The following is a 24,233-nucleotide window of genomic DNA, read 5'->3' as shown; positions in this document are numbered from 1 at the left end:
TTACTCACCTCTTCTTGAGACGTCATCGTTAAAAACAAAAATATGTTCTTTTTTCATTATAGTAATAAGCCAGAGGGAAATCTAGTTGTTGTTAAACCAGTCCACTCAGGAAATATTTTCATCAAACCACCCAGAATTGCCGGCTCAACCACTGTAGCAAATGACATTATTACTGTAGTCTGTGTAATTCAGCCTGGTCATAGATATCAGGTAGCCTAGGATGACATAGCTATGGATACCAGGAAGGCAAAAACTCAGCAACCCTTTTAATCAGTGTAATCAGGTAAGGTAATATTGTGGTATTTGTAAACCTTTTCATGAACCTGTCTGAGAGGAAACGCTCCAAAGATTAAGTCACAGGTGTGCTTGCTTGTTCCATTTATCCTAAATAAAGTGGCTGGAGAAAAGCATATGCCAGAATTCTGGGCTCTGGTGAATGAGCCCCTCAAAGCTAGTCAGTTTGGCAAAGTAGGCCCTTTACCTGGTTGCATTGCTCTTTGTGAATTTGGTGTGCTCTTTGCTAAATGCACCCACCAGGCATGAGGCAAAGAGCAAATCAAAAGATAGTTTCCAGGATAGATCTGCATTTTAACTATGAAAAGAATTCCACCTCCATAATTTTGAAAATTGTGCACTTGAGCCAATGGGAAAATTCCACCTGCTCTAAACTCAGAAGCTCATGGAGCAGCTGAAATGAAAAATCCTGGTCAAATAACAGTATAGTCATGATCTTGTTTTGATCATCTTTTTTTTTTTTTCTTTTTTTGACGGGGGGCATGGAACGGGAGGTTGTGAAGCGAGCTGAAAAGCCATGCTGGCATGTATAAGTGAAGACAGGGCTACTGAGAGACTGTGGCTTCCCTAATGAGAGTGCTAATATTTTAAACTAGGTTAGTGGCATTTACTAATGATGGGAGAATCTTAAAAGTTTCAGAGGAATCTTATTCAGACTTGGCTCTGCAAGATGGGAGTTGAACTCTTACAAGAAAAGGAGGTTGTACCATATTTCTGATACTTCCTCCTCTTAGTCAGGACACCTTTGTGACAAGAACAGCTTTTATTACCTTATTTTGGCAGGTTTCAGAGTAGCAGCCATGTTAGTCTGTATTCGCAAAAAGAAAAGGAGTACTTGTGGCACCTTAGAGACTAACCAATTTATTTGAGCATAAGCTTTCGTGAGCTACAGCTCACTTCATCGGATGCATTCAGTGGAAAATACAGTGAGGAGATTTATATACACACAGAACCATGAAAAAATGGGTGTTTATCATGCACACTGTAAGGAGAGTGATCACTTAAGATGAGCTATTACCACCACGAGAGTGGTGGTGGTGGTGGGGAACCCTTTGTAGTGATAATCAAGGTGGGCCATTTCCAGCAGTTAACAAGAAAGTCTGAGGAACAGTCGGGGGGGGGGGGGAATAAACAAGGGGAAATAGTTTTACTTTGTGTAATGACCCATCCACTCCCAGTCTCTATTCAAGCCTAAGTTAATTGTATCCAGTTTGCAAATTAATTCCAATTCAGCAGTGTCTCGTTGGAGTCTGTTTTTGAAGTTTTTTTGTTGAAGTATTGCCACTTTTAGGTCTGAAATCGAGTGACCAGAGAGATTGAAGTGTTCTCCGGCTGGTTTATGAATGTTATAATTCTTGACATCTGATTTGTGTCCATTTATTCTTTTACGTAGAGACTGTCCAGTTTGACCAATGTACATGGCAGAGGGGCATTGCTGGCACATGATGGCATATATCACATTGGTAGATGTGCAGGTGAACGAGCCTCTGATAGTGTGGCTGATGTGATTAGGCCCTATGATGGTGTCCCCTGAATAGATATGTGGGCACAGTTGGCAATGGGCTTTGTTGCAAGGATAGGTTCCTGGGTTAGTGGTTCTGTTGTGTGGTTGCTGGTGAGTATTTGCTTCAAGTTGGGGGGCTGTCTGTAGGCAAGGACTGGCCTGTCTCCCAAGATTTGTGAGAGCAAAGGGTCGTCCTTCAGGATAGGTTGTAGATCCTTGATGATGCGTTGGAGAGGTTTTAGTTGGGGGCTGAAGGTGACGGCTAGTGGCATTCTGTTATTTTCTTTGTTGGGCCTGTCCTGTAGTAGGTGACTTCTGGGTACTCTTCTGGCTCTGTCAGTCTGTTTCTTCACTTCAGCAGGTGGGTATAGTAGTTGTAAGAATGCTTGATAGAGATCTTGTAGGCGTTTGTCTCTGTCTGAGGGGTTGGAACAAATGCGGTTCTATCCTGGAGCTTGGCTGTAGACAATGGATCGTGTGGTGTGGTCTGGGTGAAAGCTGGAGGCATGTAGGTAGGAATAGCGGTCGATTTCTGACCTAAAAGAGGCTATTCTTCAACAAAAAGACTTCAGAAACAAACTCCAACGAGAGACTGCTGAATTGGAATTAATTTGCAAATTGGATACAATTAACTTAGGCTTGAATAGAGACTGGGAGTGGTTGAGTCATTACACAAAGTAAAACTATTTCCCCTTGTTTATTCCCCCCCCCCCACACACACACACACACACTGTTCCTCAGACTTTCTTGTTAACTGCTGGAAATGGCCCACCTTGATTATCACTACAAAGGGTTTTCTCCCCCCCGCCCCACTCTCCTGCTGGTAATAGCTCATCTTAAGTGATCACTCTCCTTACAGTGGGCATGATAAACACCCATTTTTTCATGTTCTGTGAGTATATAAATCTCCTCACTGTATTTTCCACTGAATGCATCCGATGAAGTGAGCTGTAGCTCACGAAAGCTTATGCTCAAATAAATTGGTTAGTCTCTAAGGTGCCACAAGTACTCCTTTTCTTTTTGCTTATTTTGGCAGTTCTGCTTCTGGTCATTGCAGGAATTAGGAAGCAGAGGCATTTAAAAAAAAGGAGAAAAAAAGAAAGAAAACTGTTCAAAAAGGTTCAGTTTGGGTTCAGTTAGAGGCAGGAGTGAAAGCAGAATTGGCTTGTCTATGCATGGAAATGACTAATATTTCTCTTTTTTCCTAGGGTACTGAGCAAGATCATGGGTTTGATCCTCGGCTGCCCTGAGCTCAGCCTCGGAAGACCTGGGTTTGATTCCCCACTATGCCTAAGGGGAGGCTGTTAGGGAACTAGTCACAACTCCCTGATCCTCAGCCACTAGGACCTGGCGTAAGTTAACGTTTCCAGCTTGAGGTGTGGAGGCATCTTCAACTTACATCACTGACATGAGGGCCCTTAGGAACCTTACAGCAGTGGAGAATCAGGCATAGCAAAGGATTGCTTTACCATGCCCTCTCCTGTTCCTTGATGACCCTTTCCCTCTTCCAGCCCCTGATATACACCCTGCCCCCTCCAGCCCCCCCGCCCTTGTGCCAGAAGGGACATGGCAGCACAGGAGGCAGAGGAGATTCAGTGGAGATTCCCCTCACGTGGGGATATTTTCTGGGCAATCTCTGGCCGTTTTAAACTTGCTCTATAGTGTGTAAACTGGAGAATCTGACATCCTGTCTCTCCCTGCTGCTGAGTCATCAAGGGAATGCTTTAGTTTACCCAGTACATCATTGGTCTTCGTGCTTGATTGCCAAGAGCAGCTCAGGCTGTGGACGTACAATTTCTCCCATGCGGCCTAACCTACGTGCTTTGAAGCTGACTTGGAGGGGCCACCTTTAAAGGAGAAATTCTATTTCAGCCTCCGTACTCATTCAGTTCTTAGCCTCTTTGATGGGGGTGCCAACAAGAGGCCCAGCTGTGGTGCTGGTTCTGTGAGGCGGAAATCTGTCCGCTAAGAACCAGGTTCAGACCACCAACTTATTTCACGTGTGCCGCTGGACAACCAGTGAATGGCAACAGCTCATGCTCACTGACTCATTACTGCCTTGGGGTGCATTTAAAATGGTGATCTGAAAGTGAGAGAGTCAGTTCCCTGCTATTAGCAAATTTGCACTTACTATGCATTGTGCTATACTGTGGACATATACTAGGTTAGTCTTGTTTTGCTACAGTCTGCGGCAGGCATACAAAGACTGCATATATTTCTTGCCTTTCAACCACCCTAAAGTAAAAGTGCAAAGACTAACATGCTATGAAAACAGGATATCAGCTTTTGTCAAAAAGATCACAAGGGTTTTGAGGTTTTTTTATCGTAGCTGCCTCTCCCTCCCTCTCTCTCTGTCTCTCTCTCTCTACTAATTTCTGCCTGTACTGAACATACATTCACAGGAGGAGTGGAAGAGATGGCAGTGGCTGAAACACAACTATATTCGAAGGTCTTGAACAAAGTCAGAAACAGAAGCACCTGTTCTTTACTGGAATCCCTCTTATCTATGGGATTCCCTGCACATACAGCGTGAGTAGTATTTTTAAGTTACCTCAATATAGTAAAAGACTTTTCTCATAAAAATTTGAACACAGACAGCTTGCATTTTTAATAGAGAAAACAGGCAACAACTTGACAGGGATGTTTCTGTATGTGGATAAGATCTTCTGCTTTGGGCTTAATTTATAGCATTTTGTGGCGTATTAATCTTATCCTAAAAAGAACCTACAGTGCATCCATTTGTTATATCTAAATCTAAAAACTATCCACTTTTGGGTTGAGAGATTGTAAAATGTATTAAACACTTGATGTGCTCAGTTATCTCCCACGGTATTACCAAAAACAAGTCACATTTTTCATTCATCACTTTTGCTGTAACGCAGTTAAGTTTAAAGACACCTTTTAGCCTATGCTGGGTTCTACGACACAGCAAAGGCATCTTACCATATGTACGACATTAGAGACTGGGTTTATTTTTCACAAGACATTGTTTTCCTGTTTATAAATATATAAAACTATTCAATATAACTGTCATTTTTACTCTTTTTATTCCATAAAGAATTTTTCTCAGTTTAGGATCATGTTAAAAATTACATGCCAAAGGGAAGAGGGGAAAATAGTAGCGCCATGAAAAATACAAATGCTGTCCTCAGTTGTACTGGCAACCCCTGTGAGGGAGCAGTGTAACTGTGGGCAGAATTTGACTCTGCATTAAAGAAAAATGCAGTATTAAGGTCACTTTTCCCCCAAACATCTTCAGATGGGATAAGCACATTTTATGTGAGATTTTCAAAGGGATATGGGGGAATCTAGGTCCTCAACTCAGTGACAGTTGGGCAGTTTAATTCTCCTATGTGAAAATCTCATTCTTCAAAAATTTACTCCCTTTCCTGCAAATTCCTTAACGTGTGTGTGTGTGTGCATGTGTGAGAGACAGAGAGTGAAATAAGCATCCATCAATGTGAATTTAAAACTGACTACAGTACATCTTCATAATCTGGTTTTTAATATATATATATATGTTGGCTTCTTATTGAAAATAAAACCAACCAGTGAAGCAACTATGTCATTATCAAAACTATTGAATTAATTTTCTAAAGAGCCCTCTATTTTCAGGTGCCAGCTTTAGACACCTTGGGCCTGACTTCAGAGGTACTGAGTTCCCATTGCTCCCATTATATGTCAATTGAAATTTTGGGGACACAGCTCTTCTGAAAATCTGGCTCATGGTCTTTCCCATCGGGCATCCCAAAACTGAGATACCCAAAACGAGTGGCCAGTTTTGAAAATTTTTGGCTCTGTAGTCTAAATTCTTCAAATCTTTAAAGCACAGTGGTGCTACCTATGGAGTGTATTTGTGCTTTCTAGTGTAAAGGAAACAGTTAGATAAATAGTCAAAGTGTTGAGCAAGTTTGGATAAAAATTTAAAAAGTAGCCTGGATTTTTGCCTAAAATTTGAACCGAACAACTTTCTGAGCTTAGAAACTTTGGTTATTATTTTTAAACCTTTTGCATGTGTTTTCAGTTCCTGATTTCAGCCATTCAGCATTCCTGGCCTGGCCCAAACCAGTACTCATTGTTATTAGCATTTCCAGACAGGGATCTGATAGTTTATTCTTCTTCTAAAACAGTACTTTAAAATATATATATATTTAAGATAGCCTGATCTTACATGATTCAGAGCTGCATTGCCATAATCTCTTTTACACTAAGGCCCCTTTACATGGAGCAGTTTAAAGGAGCATTCGTGTAAATGGGAATCAGGCAGAATCTCAGCAGCACGTTAACTCCCAGGCTTACAGACTACTCATTGTTATTAGCATTTCCAGACAGGGATCTGGTAGTTTATTCTTTTTCTAAAACAGTACTTTAAATATATATATATTTAAGAACTCTTCTCCTTTCTGTTTGAATGATCTTTGTAGACCTAGGATCCATTTTTGCATTAAATTGCCTTATTGTCTACTATTTGCTTTGTGGAAGTGCACAGGAGCCCTAGTCACAGGCCAGGATGCCACCGGGCAAGGTGCTATACAAACACAAAAGAACCCTAGTTGCTGCCTCAATAAGCTTAAAGTCCTAATATGAGCTGAGACAACAGATAGATACAGACCGGCACAAGGACACAATGAGACAATGCTGATTGGTATGGTAGGCAGAGATCTCAGCACCCCAGCTGCCTAACCATCTGTCAAGTTTTCTATAAGCCTAATGGCAAAGGATAGTTTTAAGGAGGAAAATGAAGGAGAACAATGATTTGGCTTTGTAGATGTTGACCGGGAGCATTCCCTGGGAGAAAGAACAAAAGCTCATTTGAAAATTGACGGAGGATGGCATTGGCAAAGAGAAGGCAGGAGCTGACCTCTTGATAGTGTATGGGAGATGATAGGTAGGGTAGGGATCGCTGGTGAAGGGCCTTGGAAGTGAAAACAAGTTGCTTATGCGTGATGCTATGGAGAAAGGGGAGCCAGTGGAGAGAGGCAAAGAGAGGGGTGGCATGATTAAAGCAACCAGTGATCTTCACAGCAGCATTCTGAATGGATATGAGTGGGTAAGATTGCATTTGTCAAGGCCAGAGAGAAGGATGTTGCAGTAATCAAGGCATGAGATGATGAGAGCCTGGACGAGAGTGTTGGCGGTGAGGACGGATGAGAAAGGTCATATCTTAGAGATGTTGTGCAGAAAGAATCAGCAAGATTTGCACATAGTTAGGACATAAGGTCCTAAAGAGAGGTCTGAGTCATTCAAAGTTGACACCCAGTTTACTGGCCTGAGTGACAGGAAGGATTGTGGTGGTGTCCACAGTGCTCAAGAAAGAAAGTAGCGGGAGGGCTTGGGGGAAAGATTAAGAGTTGTATTTTGGCCATGTTGAGCCTTCAGTAATAAAAGGACATAGCACGTCATACATAAGTAACACGTTTAATTCTTTATTTACAAATCCACATACAATTTTCTCCCTGGGGCGAAGAAGACAGAAAAAAGCACATGAGATCAGCCGCACTGTTTAATGTGCTGCTGGAAGGTGCACAGATACTACAGGGCTGGATGTAGTATAAGAACTTGAACAGAAGGGAATTAAATGTTACAAATTTGGCTTCAAGACCCCAACAGGCAGAAAATCTTGTTTCAAGTGTAGCAAATATTGTCTCTTGGGTGTAGCAAAAGAAACACACGAGTCATAGTGAGTTTTAGAATTGTGGCCAGGCTGAAATATCCAGCTCCTCTGCTGGACTTCTCCCCACCTCCCCCACCCCAAGAAACTCGACTCGGTCTCAAAGACGTGTATGTGCAGGAACATACTGCCCTGATAGAAAAAGAAACTGAATTTGGGTATAATTTGGTTCCATAGAACAGTAATTACATATTAGAGATAGACCTGAACCAAAACGCTAGACCTGAACCAAAATCCCTGAACTTGTGGCTCAAATCTGTCTCTCTAATGGGCAGAAACCAAACACTGACTCCTTTGGGAAAATTTGGATCCAGATTTCCAGATCCCAAGTATAAGAGTGTTTGGATCTAAGGTTTGGTTCTGCCCAAATACAGTGTTTGGAGCTGAGATTTTGTTTGACTCATCTCTGATAATAATGTGGGCCCATATACAGTACAAATCATGCTTATACAGTGTATTAAGGGAAAGTCTCCAGAACTCAAAGGAGAATTTGCTGTCTTACTGCATCTATTCTTTTCTCACGGTGAATCCACTTTATTTTCCTTAGGCAAAAAGCTTTGGCTGCTACGGGACACAAGACAGCAGAAGAGGCTTCAAAGTGGTAAGAATGAAACAATTTACAGTTCCCCCAGGAGTACTTTCACATGAAACTGAATGAAATGTAGCTGCTTATGAGCTGTTTCCCCACTGGATTTGGATTTAGCAGACTTCATGATAAAAATGAAATTAAATCTGAGCTCATCTTTATTTTGCTTTATGGGAATAGTTTTATTCGATCTTGTTTCTTGTAGACATAAAATTATTTGCACAAAGTGCAAAGTAAAGTAAGAGCAGAGTTACTGCTTCCTAGATGATGGTTCTATTTTATGGAACATGAGAGAACATGTGGGTGTGGGGGATGGATGCTGTCATGATCACCTAATTTTGACATAGTCAAAGAAGGGAGGATTGTGAGGAATCATTATGCAATAAATGTGTCCAATTTCTCACACCTCCACTCGTGCACAAAAAACTCTCACTCTCACAGAACTGGATGGTGACTATACATTGGAGAGGAAAGCTTAGATACTCAGCCCATGAGGCAAAAGTAGAAAAGGAGGTGTTCAAGATCAGAGAGATTACAATTGTAAATGAATTTGGAACACGTTAGGTTAAAAGGCATTGACTGGAGGGAACACAACCCCAGGTGGGAAAAGGCTATAAAATCAAGCTGAATGGCTAAGAGTTTACGGTTTTAAAAATAAGAATCCAGGATAGGCATGACCATGGGTAATGTCAATTGCTATTCTTGGGTCGTCTGAATTTTTTTCTCCAGTTTGAGACACTGGTGATGGAGTATGGAGATGTTGCTGATGCTGATTTATTTTGCAATTTAAATCCCAAATCTAAGGGTATGTCTACACTATCCCCCTACGGCAGCACAGCTGGAATGCTGCGGCTGTGCCACTGGAGAGTCGTAGTGTAGATGCTTCCTACGTTAATGGAAAGGGGTTTCTCGGTTGATGTAGTTATTCCACCTTTCTGAGAGGCAGCAGTAACATTGACAGACGAATCCTTCTGTCGACCACACAAGGGATTAGTTTGACCCAGCTACACCATTCAGGCCACAACATTTTTCACAAACTTGAGTGACGTAGCTAGGTCAATCTAATTTTTAAATGTAGACCAAACCTGAGTCAAATCTCAAACCCACGCTCTGTGCTGATATTTGTGAGACACAGAAGAGAGATAAAAGAGCACGCAGCACCAGCAATGCCTCCTAAAAAGCAACTGATGTTGCTCCAAGTGGGGCAATGTAAGGCAAATACAGTTAATCATCCAGATACAAAGGCTTAGAATGAGAACATTGCACAGTTGAAATATGCATTATTGTATATTCCTCTTTGTTGTGTTTCCAGCAAGGCTGAGAGGACACAAGTTATGACTTTTACTTAGAGTTTATACTACAAAGAAGGTGGTTCTGGATTTTTTGGATCTGGGTCCATGTGTTGCAAACCATGCTGATATGTGGCATATACTTCTGACACCAGAGTGGTGATCAAGTGGTGGGTTGCATGTTCATCCCAGCACATGTCCAGTTCAACATAGGCTACAAAACAAGCTCCATCAGAAATTACTTCATGCTGTGAACTGAAAAAAATCAGAAGCGGATCATGCTGCAGTTCCCAAAGCAAAATGACTGTTATTACAGATTGGATTACGATTTATTAATTTCAGTTGATGCATTTTCTTTTGGGGTTTTTTTTTTGGTGGGGGTGTTTTGTTTTGTTGTTGTTGTTTTAACTAGAGGTGGATAAAAATACCAATTGTTTTTTGAAGGATTTTTTTTTAACCTATCTTTTCAAAACGACCTCCCAAATTTTTTTTTTTCATTTTTTGGTGGTTTGCTCCTCCCACCCCTTTTCCTCCCTTTTCCAATGGCAAAATAGAAAATGGGGGAGAAAATCAAACAAACAATACCACAAGTTTTCTATTTTCAAATACTGAAAATTATGTTTTCATTTTCAAATGTAAAAAAAAATGAAAATTTTCATTTAAAAACCAAAAGACCTCATCCCGTCAATAAACATCATAAGGGGGAACTTTTTGACCAGCTCTAGTTTTAATCTGTTCTTATTTCATTATGAGTTTCTGCTCATGTAACGACTGGTTGCTTTTCTTTCTCTGCTTTTATTGTGGATGTCTTCACCAGAGCAACGGAGGAATGTGTACACAATTGTGCCTTAACTTACCCTGTGCGATGCACTCTCAATTTCAGGTTGCACTCTCATTGTAATGATCCTTCTTTGGATGATCCAATCCCTCAGGAGTACGCGCTCTATTTGTGCCCAACTGGACCCTTGCTTGACAAACTGCAGGAATTTTGGAAAGAGAGCAAGAACCAATGTGCAAGAAACAAAGCCCATGAGATTTTCCCACACATAACTCTTTGTGATTTCTTTACGGTAAGAAAGCCTTTAACAATTTCCATTGAGCACAAAAAACATGCTAATGTAAAATTAAGATTGAAATCTGGGCTCTCTTGAGCATGTATTTTCACTTGCTCTTACAATTATTTTGCACTAATAATTCCTCGCATAATTGTAGAAACTCAGGTGTGATTGTTTTCTATCTGCAAGTAGGAGCACAAATGGTAGTGCGTAAAAATTATATGGATGAGGGATTCAATATGCAAAGGTCAGTGTGTTCAAATAAATGTCATGTTTTGAAAACCCAGCAACAGTATCCCTTCACAAAGTATGCTGGGACACAGGCTAAGGTAATTGCATTTATTCCCCTCTACATTTACAAATATCAGTAAAAATATTCAGATGGTGGATATTGAGGAATGATCAGGCCAACAAATGTTATGAACTGGAAGTAGGGATTAGAGGGAGATTTTCAAGTCTCATGAGAGCAGAGTGGCTGGATTTAGGCTTTTTTGAGGTCTGATCGTTTAAACTCTATGTATGAATATGTCAGTGCAACTGCACACCTAATTTGTACATGCAGCTAACATGGCTGTATTTGCAAATCATGTATTTGCATGTGCAAGTGGACAATAGTATATCTTTTTGCCTTCTGAGCATGCAAATTAGGCAAGCAGTTGCATAGGCAGTGTGCACAGAAAAGCAAACCCTCAGCCATATTATCTACTTAACATCCTCTGTGCATTCGTTTCTCAGTGCTTTTGGATGCTGACTGGAAGAACAGTAGTTGCTCTCAGTTCACTGTTGAGAAAGTTTCACATACTAAAAATAGGTATAGAAAAAAAAGCTGGTTCTCTTTGCTTTTTCTTCCTGCTTTGGCTGGGGCTCCATTTGCTCTCCTGCCCATCGCAGCTCACATTCTATACCTTAGTATTGCCATGGAGTAAAATCTTCAAAAGTGTGTAAGTGACTTAGGAGTCTAAATCCTATTTTCAAAAGTACTTTAGAGACAGATTTACAGATTTAGGGGCCTAAAAATGCAGATAGGTACCTAGGGGGATTTTCAAAACTCCTAAGCAGGAAATTCACCTAGATGCTTTTGGCACCAAAATATCTTTGTAAAGCCTAAACTACCCAGGAGGGTAATTTTGCACTGAGTTTTTATGCACTAACTGCTGCATATTAGATAGTCACAGTAATTACATACACCAGTCAACTGTTTTCTGCTTCAGTATAATTCAGTGTGTCTAAACTAGTTGTCTACAATGTCTACATTATCTATGATGTATCTTGTCCTTTGGCAGTTAGTCTAAGGCTATGTCTACACTACATAGCTTTTAGTGACACAGCCAAGCCGCTAACAGGTGCGCAGTGTAGCTGCTGTTTGTCGGCAGGAGAGTGCTCTCCTGCCCACAAAAAAATTCTGCTCCCGACAAGCAGCAGCAGCTTAGTCGGCAGGAGAGCGCTCCTGCCGACTAAGTGCTGTTCACATTGGCACTTCTTGTCAGTAAAACTTTTGTCGTTCATGCCTTTTAACCTAGCATATTGTCTTTTCAACACCCCTGAATGACAAAAGTTTTGCAGACAAAGTTCCAGTGTAGACAAAGCCTAACTGAAAATCAATGAGACTTAAGATCCTAAGTACCTAAGTCAGTTTTGAAAATGGAACTTAGCCTCCTAAATAACTTAGGCACTTTTGAAAATTTGACCTGTGATCAGAGTGTTTTCTGAATCTAAAGATAATATAATCTAAATAATACGCCCTATGAATATCGAGATATTCTCTACAGAATGAAAAGGGGTACTTGTGGCACCTTAGAGACTAACAAATTTATTTGATCATAAGCCTTCGTGAGCTACACCTCACTTCATAGGATGCATTCAGTGGAAAATACAGGGGGGAGATTTTATATACACAGAGAACATGAAACAATGGGTGTTACCATACACACTGTAACGAGAGTGATCAGGCAAGGTGAGCTATTACCAGCAGGAGAGAAAAAAAACCTTTTGTAGTGATAATCAAGGTGGGCCATTTCCAGCAGTTGACAAGAACGTGTAATGAACAGTAGTGGGGGGGGAGGGAGGGGGGAAATAAACATGGGGAAATAGTTTTATTTTGTGTAATGACACATCCACTCCCAGTCTTTATTCAAGCCTAATTTAATGGTCACTCTCGTTGCAGTGTGTATGGTAACACCCATTGTTTCACATTCTCTGTGTATATAAAATCTCCCCCCTGTATTTTCCACTGCATGCATCCGATGAAGTGAGCCGTAGCTCACGAAAGCTTATGCTCAAATAAATGTGTTAGTCTCTAAGGTGCCACAAGTCCTCCTTTTCATTCTGTAGAGAATATCTCGATATTCATAGGGCGTATTATTTAGATTATATTATCTTTAGATTCAGAAAACACTCTGATCACAGGTCAAATTTTCAAAAGTGCCTAAGTTATTTAGGAGGCTAAGTTGCCACAAGTTCTCCTTTTCTTTTTGCGGATACAGACTAACACGGCTGCTCCTCTGAAACCTCTCTACAGAATGAGTCTTAAACAGCATCCCCCCTAAAGGATCAATGTGTACACTTCAGTGGAAGAATGGCATGGGTATCACTAAAACTATATTGATCTGTAAAAGTTTTAGAGACCTTTCGTTGCTGGCAAAGTTGCACATTAGCATCCTTGCAGCACTTCGCCATTAGCTTAGACAACGATCTATTGAAGCAATATGGAAAGTGCCGCGATGGAGCAGTTGGACAAAGAAATTATATTCATTATACTTTCATACTGTATAATGCTGCTGAGACTAAAAAATAAAGAGAACAAGTGTCATAGCAAAATGTCAAACACCGTGGAACTAGTTGGCCATTAATGACATTTATAGGAAATAAACATTTATTAATTTGTAATGCATGTAGAGTGTTCTTGAAAGGTGTCAGATGTCAAAGTCTGAATTAACCACAGAAAGCATGTATGGGCAGCAGCACTGTCAAGCTTCCGTACAATGTATCTCAACCCCGTCCTAGGTGGAATATTTCAGGGGATAAGAAAGTAATGTAAACTCTGTGAATCTTCAGTACTTGGTCTTTCTGCTGTGACTGCCAGCCGGAGTGCCAACTAATACCGAACTATGGTAGTGGTTTTATGGTTTGGATACGGACCAGTAGGAATTGTTTAGGAGGCAATGGGTGCCGCTGTTGGTTTGTAATGCATGCTCCCCATATGTTTTCTTTTAGTGTGAAGACCGGAAAGTGGAATTCTTGCATGAAGCCCTAAAGAAAGTTGGTGACAGGTTTATAAATTTGTTCCCACCTGTCATTTCTCTATCACTACATTCGTCTGTCAGCTACCTTGGTTTCTTCATTAATGATGCCCATGCAAATGTCATCAAAGAGTTTGCTGTGGCTTTTGCTACTGAGGCTTCAATCTTGGCAGGTACCATCAATGTCAATTGGAAATTGTAGTAATTTTAAGTATCTCCTGAATTTCTGATGGGACTCAGATCAGATTCTGGTATTCGCTTCATGCAACCATCCTGCCCCAAAGTTTTGAAAAAATCATGCTTGGGGAAAGTGAGGGGCAGGGGATGAGAAGAGTTGGGGGCCCTGCTTTCTCGCTTTTTTTACACAGCAGACATAATGTATCAGCCTAAGATATCTCTTTTTCCCAAAAGCCAGACACATACAATGGCAGTTAATAGAAACACTTCATGGTGTTCTTATTATCTTTGAGAAATCTAAGCAAAGCCTTCACTTTGTAACATTCTGTAGGCAATTACTGGGTAGATTTATCTGTAAAATATATATACTGTGTATCTCTCTCTATTTAGGCACTTAACTGTGGTCATCTCCACGGTTTCTGAGGCAGGCTTGATGTCTGTTCAAAGCTACATTGCTAAACAGCAGTTTCAGGTCAAGGGGTTACCTTAGTAGGTGTCATGGGTTTTTTATAAAAATAAATTAATGCATAAATTGGAAGCATAATGTGAAGTATTAATGTTCTGAGCCTCCAAAATGGAAAGGGACAGAGAGTATAAAACTGTACCACCCTTAAACTTGAAGCCTGGCACATAATTTAGGATAATGGTGAGTTTTATGATCATGGATGAGGAAATCCAAGAGAAAACAAATGAGTCCAGAAGGAATACATCAACCAAAGCCTTATCATGTCAGATCCTCTAGCTCTATACTTTAGTTATGGCAGTGTGGGAAGGTGATGGGCTCCTTTGGCTTTTGGTGATGTTCAGGTTACTAAGGTCATGCTGTGACGAAAGGGAGGCAGGAAGAAAGATAGGCATCCAAACAGATCTGTAAATGTCTGGAATTCCTGCAATGACCCCACAGACTAGTCAGCTCTCATGGTTTGTTACTGAGTTACAGATTTCCCTTCAGGGACCTGTGCTTCCCAGTAATCCTTGCAAACTGCATATGTGAGACATGAAATACTGAAATAGAAGTTTACTACATTGATGTCACAGATCAAATCAATAAATATCGCTAAGAATGCCGAAGACTAATGTTAAGCATCTGTAAGTGTAATTCAAAAGACAAAAGGCCGAATGCTGGGTCCATCTTACACTGCAATAAGAAGAAGAGGAGGGAAAGGTAGGGATATATTCAAAGCAATGTTTCTTATGCTGGGGAAGGGAGAAGAACTGAAGACTCTATAAAGTCCAATAAGGACTTTGCGGTACAGCTCTGGTATGTTCTTGGATGTTACAGTGATGAGTATTATAAATAGCCTTATAATATATAGACAGTAATGGGTGCAATAAGGCTTGATACAAAAGAGGTCAAGGGGGGGATTGATCTGTATATTTGTCTTTCTTTGAGTTTTCCTTAGCACTCATCACATCAGCGTACAAGTGTTGTGCAGGTAGGAGCCATGGATTCCCCACCAAGCAATCTCCATAGATCCTGACCTCCTTTCTCCTGCTCCAGGGATAACAGAGGTTACTGCAGGCCTAGGGCTCCAGTCACCCAGTTCTGCTCCTGTATGAGGAAGGGAAAGGGATAGTCTTGGGGTTAAGGGTTCCAGCTATCTCCTCGTGGGAAAGAGAAAGGTGGGCTAAGGGGAGGGGGCTGTTTCAAAGCCATTATCTAAGCAACCTATTCTTGACCAGGTGTCCCATTCATTCCCTCCAAGCTGTAATGCCACCTCCTCCTCACAGTCAGCTCGCTACCCTAATTGGGAGGCACTGCCTCCCCATATGCAGGGGGGCTGGAACAATTTGTATAATGGGGGTGCTAAGAGCCATTGAACTATACTGTAAACCCTGGATATGATGGAAACCACTTCAAGCCAAGGGGTGCAGCAGCACCCCCAGCATCCCTAGGTCCAGCCCCTTTGCCCATATGTCATCTTCCAGCACTCTGATTTCTATGTCTGGCAGTCAGGACAGTTGCAGGGAAAGGAGAGGAGTCAAGTGTGCAAAGGAGTTTGGGGTGGGGTCATGAGGCCATGGGGGATAGGCACTATGCAGCTGCATCAGAGAGAGAGAGTACCTCTCTCAGGGTCCATGGAGTTATATGCAACTGCAGAGCCCAAGTGGACTGTGCACCAGCTGATGGCTTAGCAGGATTTGGTTGATGGTATTTTCATTTCTGAGAAGTAATATTTTGTCGAAGAAAATAAGGGAGTATTCATTGGTGAACCAGAAAGAATGAAATATTTTTTTTAGCGCAAGGGTGAACTGTGCACATCACCAGATTAAGACTGTTCACTTGGAAATAGTGTAATAGTCTGAAAGATTGCCTTTGATTACTACATTGTTTCATATACTGTGCAGAAGCCTATGGAATAAAATTCTGCTTCATGGTGCTAAATAAACAGCCTAGGTACACTTCACCTCATTTTGTGACCTTATAGGATTATTATTTTATTCCTAGATTGCCGCGTGAAACCCTGCACAAAGCAGCTGCACCTTACCCTGGCTCATAAGTTTTATCCTCACCATCAAAAGACTTTGGAACAATTAGCCAAATATATCAACCCAGGACAAAGCTGTCTGTGGACAGCTGCTCTGTATTCTAGAGATATGCGCTTTGTAAATTACCAGGTACAGCATTCAACATTACTTAGTCTTCTGTAGTCATGTATTTAAAAGCCTTCCTAAAGCAGATTTGTTTTTTATTTATGAACAAAAAAGTATGCATAACTCATAGTTTCAGTATACATTACAATGCAAGGTGCTTCTTTTGGCTGAAAAATTGTATTCTCAAATCAGTGGAAGATAACCATGCAACATTGTGTGGCTGTTGATATGCAGACCAGTCAGATCTAATTCCAAACTCAAACAGGAAAACTTAATTTTAGACTATTATGGAGTGTGAAAATAAGAAGACAGAAAATAAGCATGAAGTATTTGAAAGTACCAGCATTCTTCCAGGCAAGATCACTGCATAACAGTAAAAACATAAGTTAGTTGACTGTACCTACCTTGGAAAAACCTGTAAGGGCTGAATACCCTAATGTAGGGCATGACTATATCCCTGAGGATTTTCTGCTCAAAGGATTCTTGATTAAAATTGGTCAACATTTTTCAACTTTTCAGTGAAGTTTTTTCATTAAAAAGTCTAAATTTTTTCATGACATTTTCACCATTTTTCAACCAGATCAGTACAGCATATCATTTGAATTATGGTAGCACCTCAGAGCCCTAGTCAAGGATCAGGACCCTATTGTGCCAGGCACCGTACAAACAAAACACAAAGACAGTCCCTGCCCCACAGATCTTACGATCTAAGTATAAGACAAGAGATAGCCTAGTGTGCAACACTATGAAACTTACAGTATTTTTTTTCATATGCCAGATAATTATAAATTATGGAAAACATACCTACAAATATTTCTGTCTTTTTTAAACTATTCTACACTTGTTACAGAAAATGAGATTTTTCTGAACAAACGTCTATTTTTATATATAGTGTAAGAGTCCACTACAGTCTTTTTCTCTATGATAACGAAAAATGTCATTAAAGAATGAGCTACAGTATTAAAAAAAATAGAGAAACAATTTACAGTACATAGTTAAGCAGCTGTTCTCTGAAATGCTCCATCACTGATAACATTAATGTTCTGGAAATGAGGCCTGGCATGCATTTGAAGACATTTCCTTTTTTAATTACCCACCAGATCTTGCAAGCACTCTTCCAATACAAGCCTCAGAACATTGATGAACTAATGCTGAATACTGGAGATTTGATATATGTTGACCGATCACAACAATCCGACGTTAGTGATGGCTGGGTGATTGGTACCTCGCACCGGACTGGCTGCAGAGGATTTCTTCCTGAAAATTACACAGAAAAAGCCAATGAGTCAGATACTTGGGTTAAACACAGGTTAGTAAAGCTCTTCTCTGTAATTTCCATGCATGGCTATAGCTACTGTTCTATATTAGCTCCCAAATGCAGTGATTGAGGTCTTTTGACCCACCCTGTTGGAAGGTATTGGAACGCTGCAAAGATGCTGATTGATTCTTGCTGACCCATTACAGGAAGTGGGTGCCTTAACACTACCTGGGAAATAAGGAGGTGAGAGTGGTTCTCTGGGAGAGCTGGCATAGGGTCTAATACACAACATAGCATGCAGTGTACACATTTATAGTGAAGTGGCATCCACAATTACACAGCGTAAGCCAGTAAGCATCAACAGTCCTTAAGGAGGAAACTTGGGGGGGATTTGAGCTTGGAATTTATGTCATGCTGTCATTAGTTTATTTGTAATTAAGCCAAGCTGCGGGAAGTTTAATTTTGACCCTATACAGTGTGTGGCTGAGTTGTGGAGCTCTCTTTTCCTTCCTTTCTTTTTTCTACTCTTGTTTTCTCTTAGTTCTCTCTCTCTCATGCTATTCACTGTATCCCAGCTCTGCCTCCATAACTTAACAAAACAAAGACAAACAAACCAACAGAACTAGAGACCAGGCCTATCTTCACTTTCTGTGTGGGATGCCTCCTTTCCCCCATATTTCACCTTCGTTTTTGATCTTTAATTTTCTTCAGAGCAAGAACTATGTTGGCTTATGTGTTTGGAAAATATCTAGGATATTTTGGTTACTACTCAATTGAAAATTCATACATAATAACTGTACATTGTACGTCAGTTAAATATAGATGACACGAGACCTCATAAGGAAGGAAATGAAAATTTAAAGCATCCGACAGTACATACCTTCAATTCTTCCACCCAAGGAGAGACTCCTCATTTCTAGAATAACTATCGTGCACAACAGATACTGCACCACAGCATTATCTCTGCCGCAGTAAGGATGTCAGTCTTCCAGTTCCCCCTTTCCTAAACTCTCCACAACACACAAACACATTAGACTCAACACACACACACATATCCCAGTATCGCTTCTACACAGTTTAGTGAAAACATGTACACACAAAGCCTTAGCTGATACACACCATAGTGTTTTTGTGTCTGAATTTCCCTGGTTTTTTTAATGTTAGAAAGAATTTCCAACATCATAGTGGCTCCGGGACACTTTCAAAGAGACCCTGTTTTTCATGAAAGGGGAGCCACGGCTAGATGGCGAATAAAATATGTAATGTTGCTAGTTAATGACTAAAGCACTCTTTTGTGGGGGGGAGGGTTAAGATTTTATTAACAAGCATAAGAAATGAAAACATATTTTTAAAAAAATGAAAACTGAGATTCAAGGGAATTCCTTTGAAGTAAAAAATATTTGTCAACTTATGTGATGGAGAAAAAAACATTATGATGAATATTTTCAATACATCAAAAATAAATAATAAACTTTACAAGTAGCCACTCTCTTCGATGCTGTTATAATGTACAAGTGGGCCAATGTTCAAGTGCCAAAAATCATTAATCAGTTTGGCAAAAGATATCTGAAAAATTGAGATACAAAATCTAAACTTTCTTAAATGGCTGATATTTAATTAAGTATAACTCAAACTAATTACTATTTTTAAAATTTATAGAAAACTTTATATCACTGAACAAATTATGTACTGGAAATGTGGGGAAGGTGTACCATTCTTCATATAAAACAAAGAGGCTGAATCCCTGCTTTAAGTGAAAAAAAGAACCCAACCTTAACCGGGGTGGCACTATTACATCTCCATAATAATAATAATTTAGGTACCTAATAGTTTCACTGAATCTGCATGAATGACTTTAAACTCTCAGTTTCAAATAAACTTATATTTATATGAAATGCAAAATGCTATTGTACAGGAAGGTCTGGCAGGATATCTTTAGAATCGGTTTTTGTGACATGGACTGAATGCTAGTGGAAAACAAAATCTTTCATGCTGTCTTCATTCAGCATATTATAAGATGGAGAAATCCATAGAGTCCATGCATAGAAAAATGCTGGAGATTCTATAGCTGAAGTTCTCATGTGAACACATCTTTTGGAGCTATTAAAATATAGACAAGGATCATCTTTCAAGAATTTCTGCTAGCAAATCTTAGGTTAGAGGGGGAACACATCCTGAAGAATGCTCTCTAGAGCTGTGCCCTCCAGCCGCCCTGGTATGACCCCTCAAACTGCAGGGTCTCTAGCATGCAGAGATTTTGCGTGAGGGCTTCCATGGACTTCAGGGCAGGGGACAAATATGCACTGGAACTGTAATGTCTCCCACATCCATGCTCCCTGTTGCATCTACTCACCAGTTTGTTCCCCTGTGCCTGTGTCACAGAAGAGGAGTGTGTGTCCTATCAATTCAAGAGTCTCTTTCATGAGTGCAGAGACCAATTTGTGTCTTATACATAAGTGATTGTTACTCAGGTATAGTCACTCTACACTGAAATTTGGCGTTCAAAGACTCAACCCAGGAACACTTTTCATACCAAATTTGGCACAAGTTGTTTTTAGAGGGCTTAGGAACATTAAAATAAAAGGATTGTGGCTGCAGATGCTTTTTGGTCCCCGTGTAACTTAAAAATCTTAATGAATTTTAGAAGAAAATATTCTGCAATACAGATCGGCCCCTTAGCCTATGTTCTGCTTATTGCATCTTCTTTCTTCTTGTTTTTCATTGTTAGAGGTTATAGTGATAATTAGAAATGAGGAAATGTGGAGGCTGCTTCCCCACATAGGGCCACCTTGATCTTGATGATTTTACCTCATTTCAAAGGCATCTGTCTCTGTGCTGCATTTTGCTCTGTAGTTGCAAGCTCTGCAGATGGTATTTATAGATAAGAGCTTAGCTTCTACACAAAAAGCTGAAAAACAGTCCTTGCTGTATCCTTGAAGGGAGGGAGCTAACTGTGTATCATTTCCTGTCTGACACATTTAAGAGGTTTTACACACTCTCCTTGCCATGAATTAATATCTGTTTAACATTATACGGGACAGTTCGTAGGTCAGAAACGGCATGCTTTGGTAAGTGTATAAAATAATTTGGCACAGGAAGCATACCCATGGACTAAGGACTCACTTATGTCCCTCCTGGGGCTACACAGTCCTTAGATCTGACTATGTAGGAAAAGCAGGTCTACTCACCTACTTGTCCCACCAACTGGTGGGTGGGTGGGGATGGGATGAAGCCTTAGCTCCACCACCCTTCACTCAATGGCCAAGTAGCTGAGCCAGCATGGGGGGGACATGAGCTGTAGTAATTTGGCGCTGGTGTAGACCAGCAGTAAATTACTATCCACCAGGAGGAAGTAGGAGGAAATTTTTGTATTAGATGGGTGTCTCTTCAGGAAGCACAATCCTCCTGCAGTTATTCCTGAGGTGTGCAGCTTAGGGCTTGTCTACATGGCAAGTTACTGTGCGGCAAGCCCAGGTGTGAATCTGCAGTGCACTAGCTTGCTATCCAGTATTTGTCCTGTGTGGACACTGCTATAGTGCACTGAAGGCCCCAGAGTGTGGTTCGGCTTAACCCATTGCTCATGTGGTTGCCTGAATCACAAACTAGCTAACTGGAAGGTTTGGTACAGATCTGGCTTTACTCTAATTTGTGAATCAGATTTTTTCAATATTTATTCCTTGTACTGAGACTGCAGCTAAAAATATATACATACATCCCAGATCATCACATCATTGCATAGTCTATTGGCCTATTTATTCAAGGGAGCAGATTTTTTTAAATATACATGTTTTGGGGATTTCAAGTATTAGAAAAGCATAAAAGTGCATCTTCTGAAGTCTCCTTGATTGGCCCATTATTATTGCATCCCTTTCATGGGGCAAAACTGCAATGTTAGGCTAAATATTGGGGTGAGCCTTAGAACTATATAGAGCCTGATCCAGTTCTGAAGTCAGTGGAAGTGTTCTCATTGACTTCAGGAGGTGCAGAATGTGCTGCCTTCCCACCCGCCACATGCCTGTACCAGTTCACAAGATTACAGAGGTGGACATATGGCAGCTACTACCTTAACCTTCATTGAATGCATATGGTATGATAGTGTTATTATTGTTATGCTGAGAGGTACTGGTGACTGCATCATTCAGAAACCTCTTTGAGACTGGGTGTGAATGTCCCCTTCTTTGAATGTAACTGTCAGGCTGAGTTAATGAGAAGCCTCCCAACACAGGCCACGTCTACATTACAGCAGCGACAGTGACACAGATACAACACTGCAGCTGTGTCGCTGTAGCACCATAATGTAGCTGCTTCCTACATTGACAGGAGGGGTTTTTCCATTGATGTAGTTAATCCACCTCTCTGAGAAGTGATAGCTAGGTCAGTGGAATAATTCTCCCATTGACTTAGCAATGTCTACACCAGGGGTGGGAGGCTAGTTCAAACTTACTGTGGTCCTCCAGGCACAAACTGTTTCAGTCATGAGTGACCTAGCTAAGTTGATCTAATTTTTAAGTGTAGACCAGGTCTAAGATAAATGGGGGTTGTGAACCTTCCCAGGAGCTTGGAGTGAGAGGGCAGAGGGGGTTTGCTGAGTATTGTTTGTGTTGTGCATATGAGGGGAGGGAGAACAAACAGAACAGAAAGAGAGGCAGAGGCAAAAAGCAAGAAAGCCAAGTAGTAGCTAGTGAGTACAGTGTGACCCACACAAAGAGAGCTTTGGGGTCTGTTGGCTAAAAGAGGCTTGGGGATATAAACTAAGAAACAGCTCCTTTTGTTCTTGGTTTCTCCTGTGTTCAGAGAAGCAGGACTTTGTACATTCCTTGTACATAAACAAGACTGCATCAAAGAAAATACTAGACTCTATCAATTCTACTTTGAGCTGGAATATGGCCGGGGCCCTGAATTTTGACTAGCCACATGGGTCAAAAAATGCACAGTAGTAGTAGGATCCAGTTTCCAAGGATACAGATTATGGTATTCCTGTTGAACCAAGATGGAACAAATAATGGAGATGCCTATAGAAATCGGAAATGGCAACTAGAAATTAAAACAAGGCCTAAAACAAGAGATTTCCAAGAAAGGGCTTAGAGAAAATTTGGAGGTTGAGATAAGATCCTTGTTGGAGGAGCAACTACAAAGTGCCTCGAGAGATTGGGAAACACGCTTGGGTTGGAACGGTAAAATGGCTTGATGAGGTGACCAACAGTCTGACTGCCATACACCAGAAGTTTTTCCACAAAATAGTGGAGATCAAACAGGCTTTGGCCAATTTGGAACTTGCTAACTGAAATGAATTGCAGCAAGGACTTAAGGAGTTGAAAAATTCAGCTCCAGAAGGAAATCTAAATATCACAGAACACAGTGGCAGGCAGCCACCTGGATGAGAAATTGAGCCAGCCAGAGGACTTGGGTAAGGCCAGATATTTGCAACAGATTTCACCCCGTTTGTAATCTACAAAGGCCCAGAGGGGAGCGTTCAGCCTGTCCCAGGTCAGATAATGCAAAAGGGAGGGGAAAACTCCCTAGGACACTTATTTGGCTCAGTTCAACATTATAGCTCAAATCAATGGCAGATGGACAGAAAAGGGGGTTACTAGCAGCCAATGTGGGTGACCCGGCTCTGAAAGTGCTGCAGAACTTACCTGCAGAAAAGAGACAGAGTTATCCAGACCTGGTACAAGCCCTGGTCATGCACTTTGAAGCTAGCCATCAATCTGAGCTGGCCAGAATGCAGTTAACAGCTAGAAAGAGAGAAGAAACCCCATCTGGCAGAGGACCTGCAGAGGCTTGTGCTCGTAGCATACCCAGATAGGAATGAGGCCTTCCAGGATACATTGGCGATGGACCAATTTCTAGATGATCAGCTGGAGTTGGACTTGCAGATCAAGATCAGTGAAAGGAGACCAAAGACACTCTGAGAGCCTGTGGAATTTCCCACAGAACTCGAACATTTCTTTGCAGCAATGCACCAGTAGAGGAAACAGCTGATAGTGAGGAAGATAGAAGTTGAATGCCAGGAGCCCTGTAAGTACCATTCTGTGTCTAATATATATGATGAAAGAGGGGATTCTGTTCTGGTTCATGACCGTATTGAATGATTAGAAAAACTGATTAATTTGGTTTGTAAAGAAGGGAAATTGGCAATAATACAAAATTTAAAGGAAACAGTCGGTTAAATGCTAATACTGACAAATGCTGACAAAATTGGCCACCAACAAGAAGGACTTTTAAAACTGTATTTCAGGTCAAGACAGACTGTCACCAGTGTGTAGTGAAAGCCTCTGTCTCAGTTCAGGAAAAGGTGGAACACCACGGTGAAGGGGCAATGGGTGGTGGAGGGTACAAGCATCAGCCCCTCAGTTTTCGTTTCAATGTGCGCAGTTGAACAAACATGGGGGTTTGGCTATTGAGTGTGTAATAGGATCTGCAAAATGCACAGTGGTGATTGGCACTGGCTCAAATATAATAGTTATTAAACCAGACCTGTTAAAAAAGCTAGGGAACAGGGGATCCATAACTGAACCCCCTCCTTGGTCTCAAATGGAGACAGTGACTGACGCAATGAAAC

General features: G+C 40.9%; 2 protein-coding genes across 2 annotated transcripts in view; one reads left to right on the top strand and one right to left on the bottom strand.

Moving 5' to 3' along the window:
* Positions 1-26, bottom strand: part of TMPRSS3 (transmembrane serine protease 3) — a 29,583-nt gene extending 29,557 nt beyond the window's left edge. Inside the window, exon 1 of the mRNA XM_074944822.1 lies at positions 9-26. Coding sequence (XP_074800923.1) covers positions 9-26 — 18 coding nt within the window. The remainder of the gene's footprint in view (positions 1-8) is intronic.
* A 3,079-nt stretch (positions 27-3,105) lies between these two features.
* UBASH3A (ubiquitin associated and SH3 domain containing A) overlaps positions 3,106-24,233 on the top strand; it is a 39,562-nt gene continuing 18,434 nt past the window's right edge. The window contains exons 1-7 of the mRNA XM_074946415.1: positions 3,106-3,150; positions 4,201-4,327; positions 8,017-8,070; positions 10,228-10,414; positions 13,613-13,811; positions 16,265-16,434; positions 17,511-17,719. Of these exons, the coding sequence (XP_074802516.1) occupies positions 4,215-4,327; positions 8,017-8,070; positions 10,228-10,414; positions 13,613-13,811; positions 16,265-16,434; positions 17,511-17,719 (932 nt within the window). The 5' untranslated portion in view covers positions 3,106-3,150; positions 4,201-4,214. The remainder of the gene's footprint in view (positions 3,151-4,200; positions 4,328-8,016; positions 8,071-10,227; positions 10,415-13,612; positions 13,812-16,264; positions 16,435-17,510; positions 17,720-24,233) is intronic.

This window comes from Natator depressus, chromosome 1 (genome assembly GCF_965152275.1).
Source record: "Natator depressus isolate rNatDep1 chromosome 1, rNatDep2.hap1, whole genome shotgun sequence".
In the NCBI taxonomy this organism is placed as follows: Eukaryota; Metazoa; Chordata; order Testudines; family Cheloniidae; genus Natator; species Natator depressus.
This window is presented reverse-complemented; position numbering and strand designations above follow the sequence as displayed.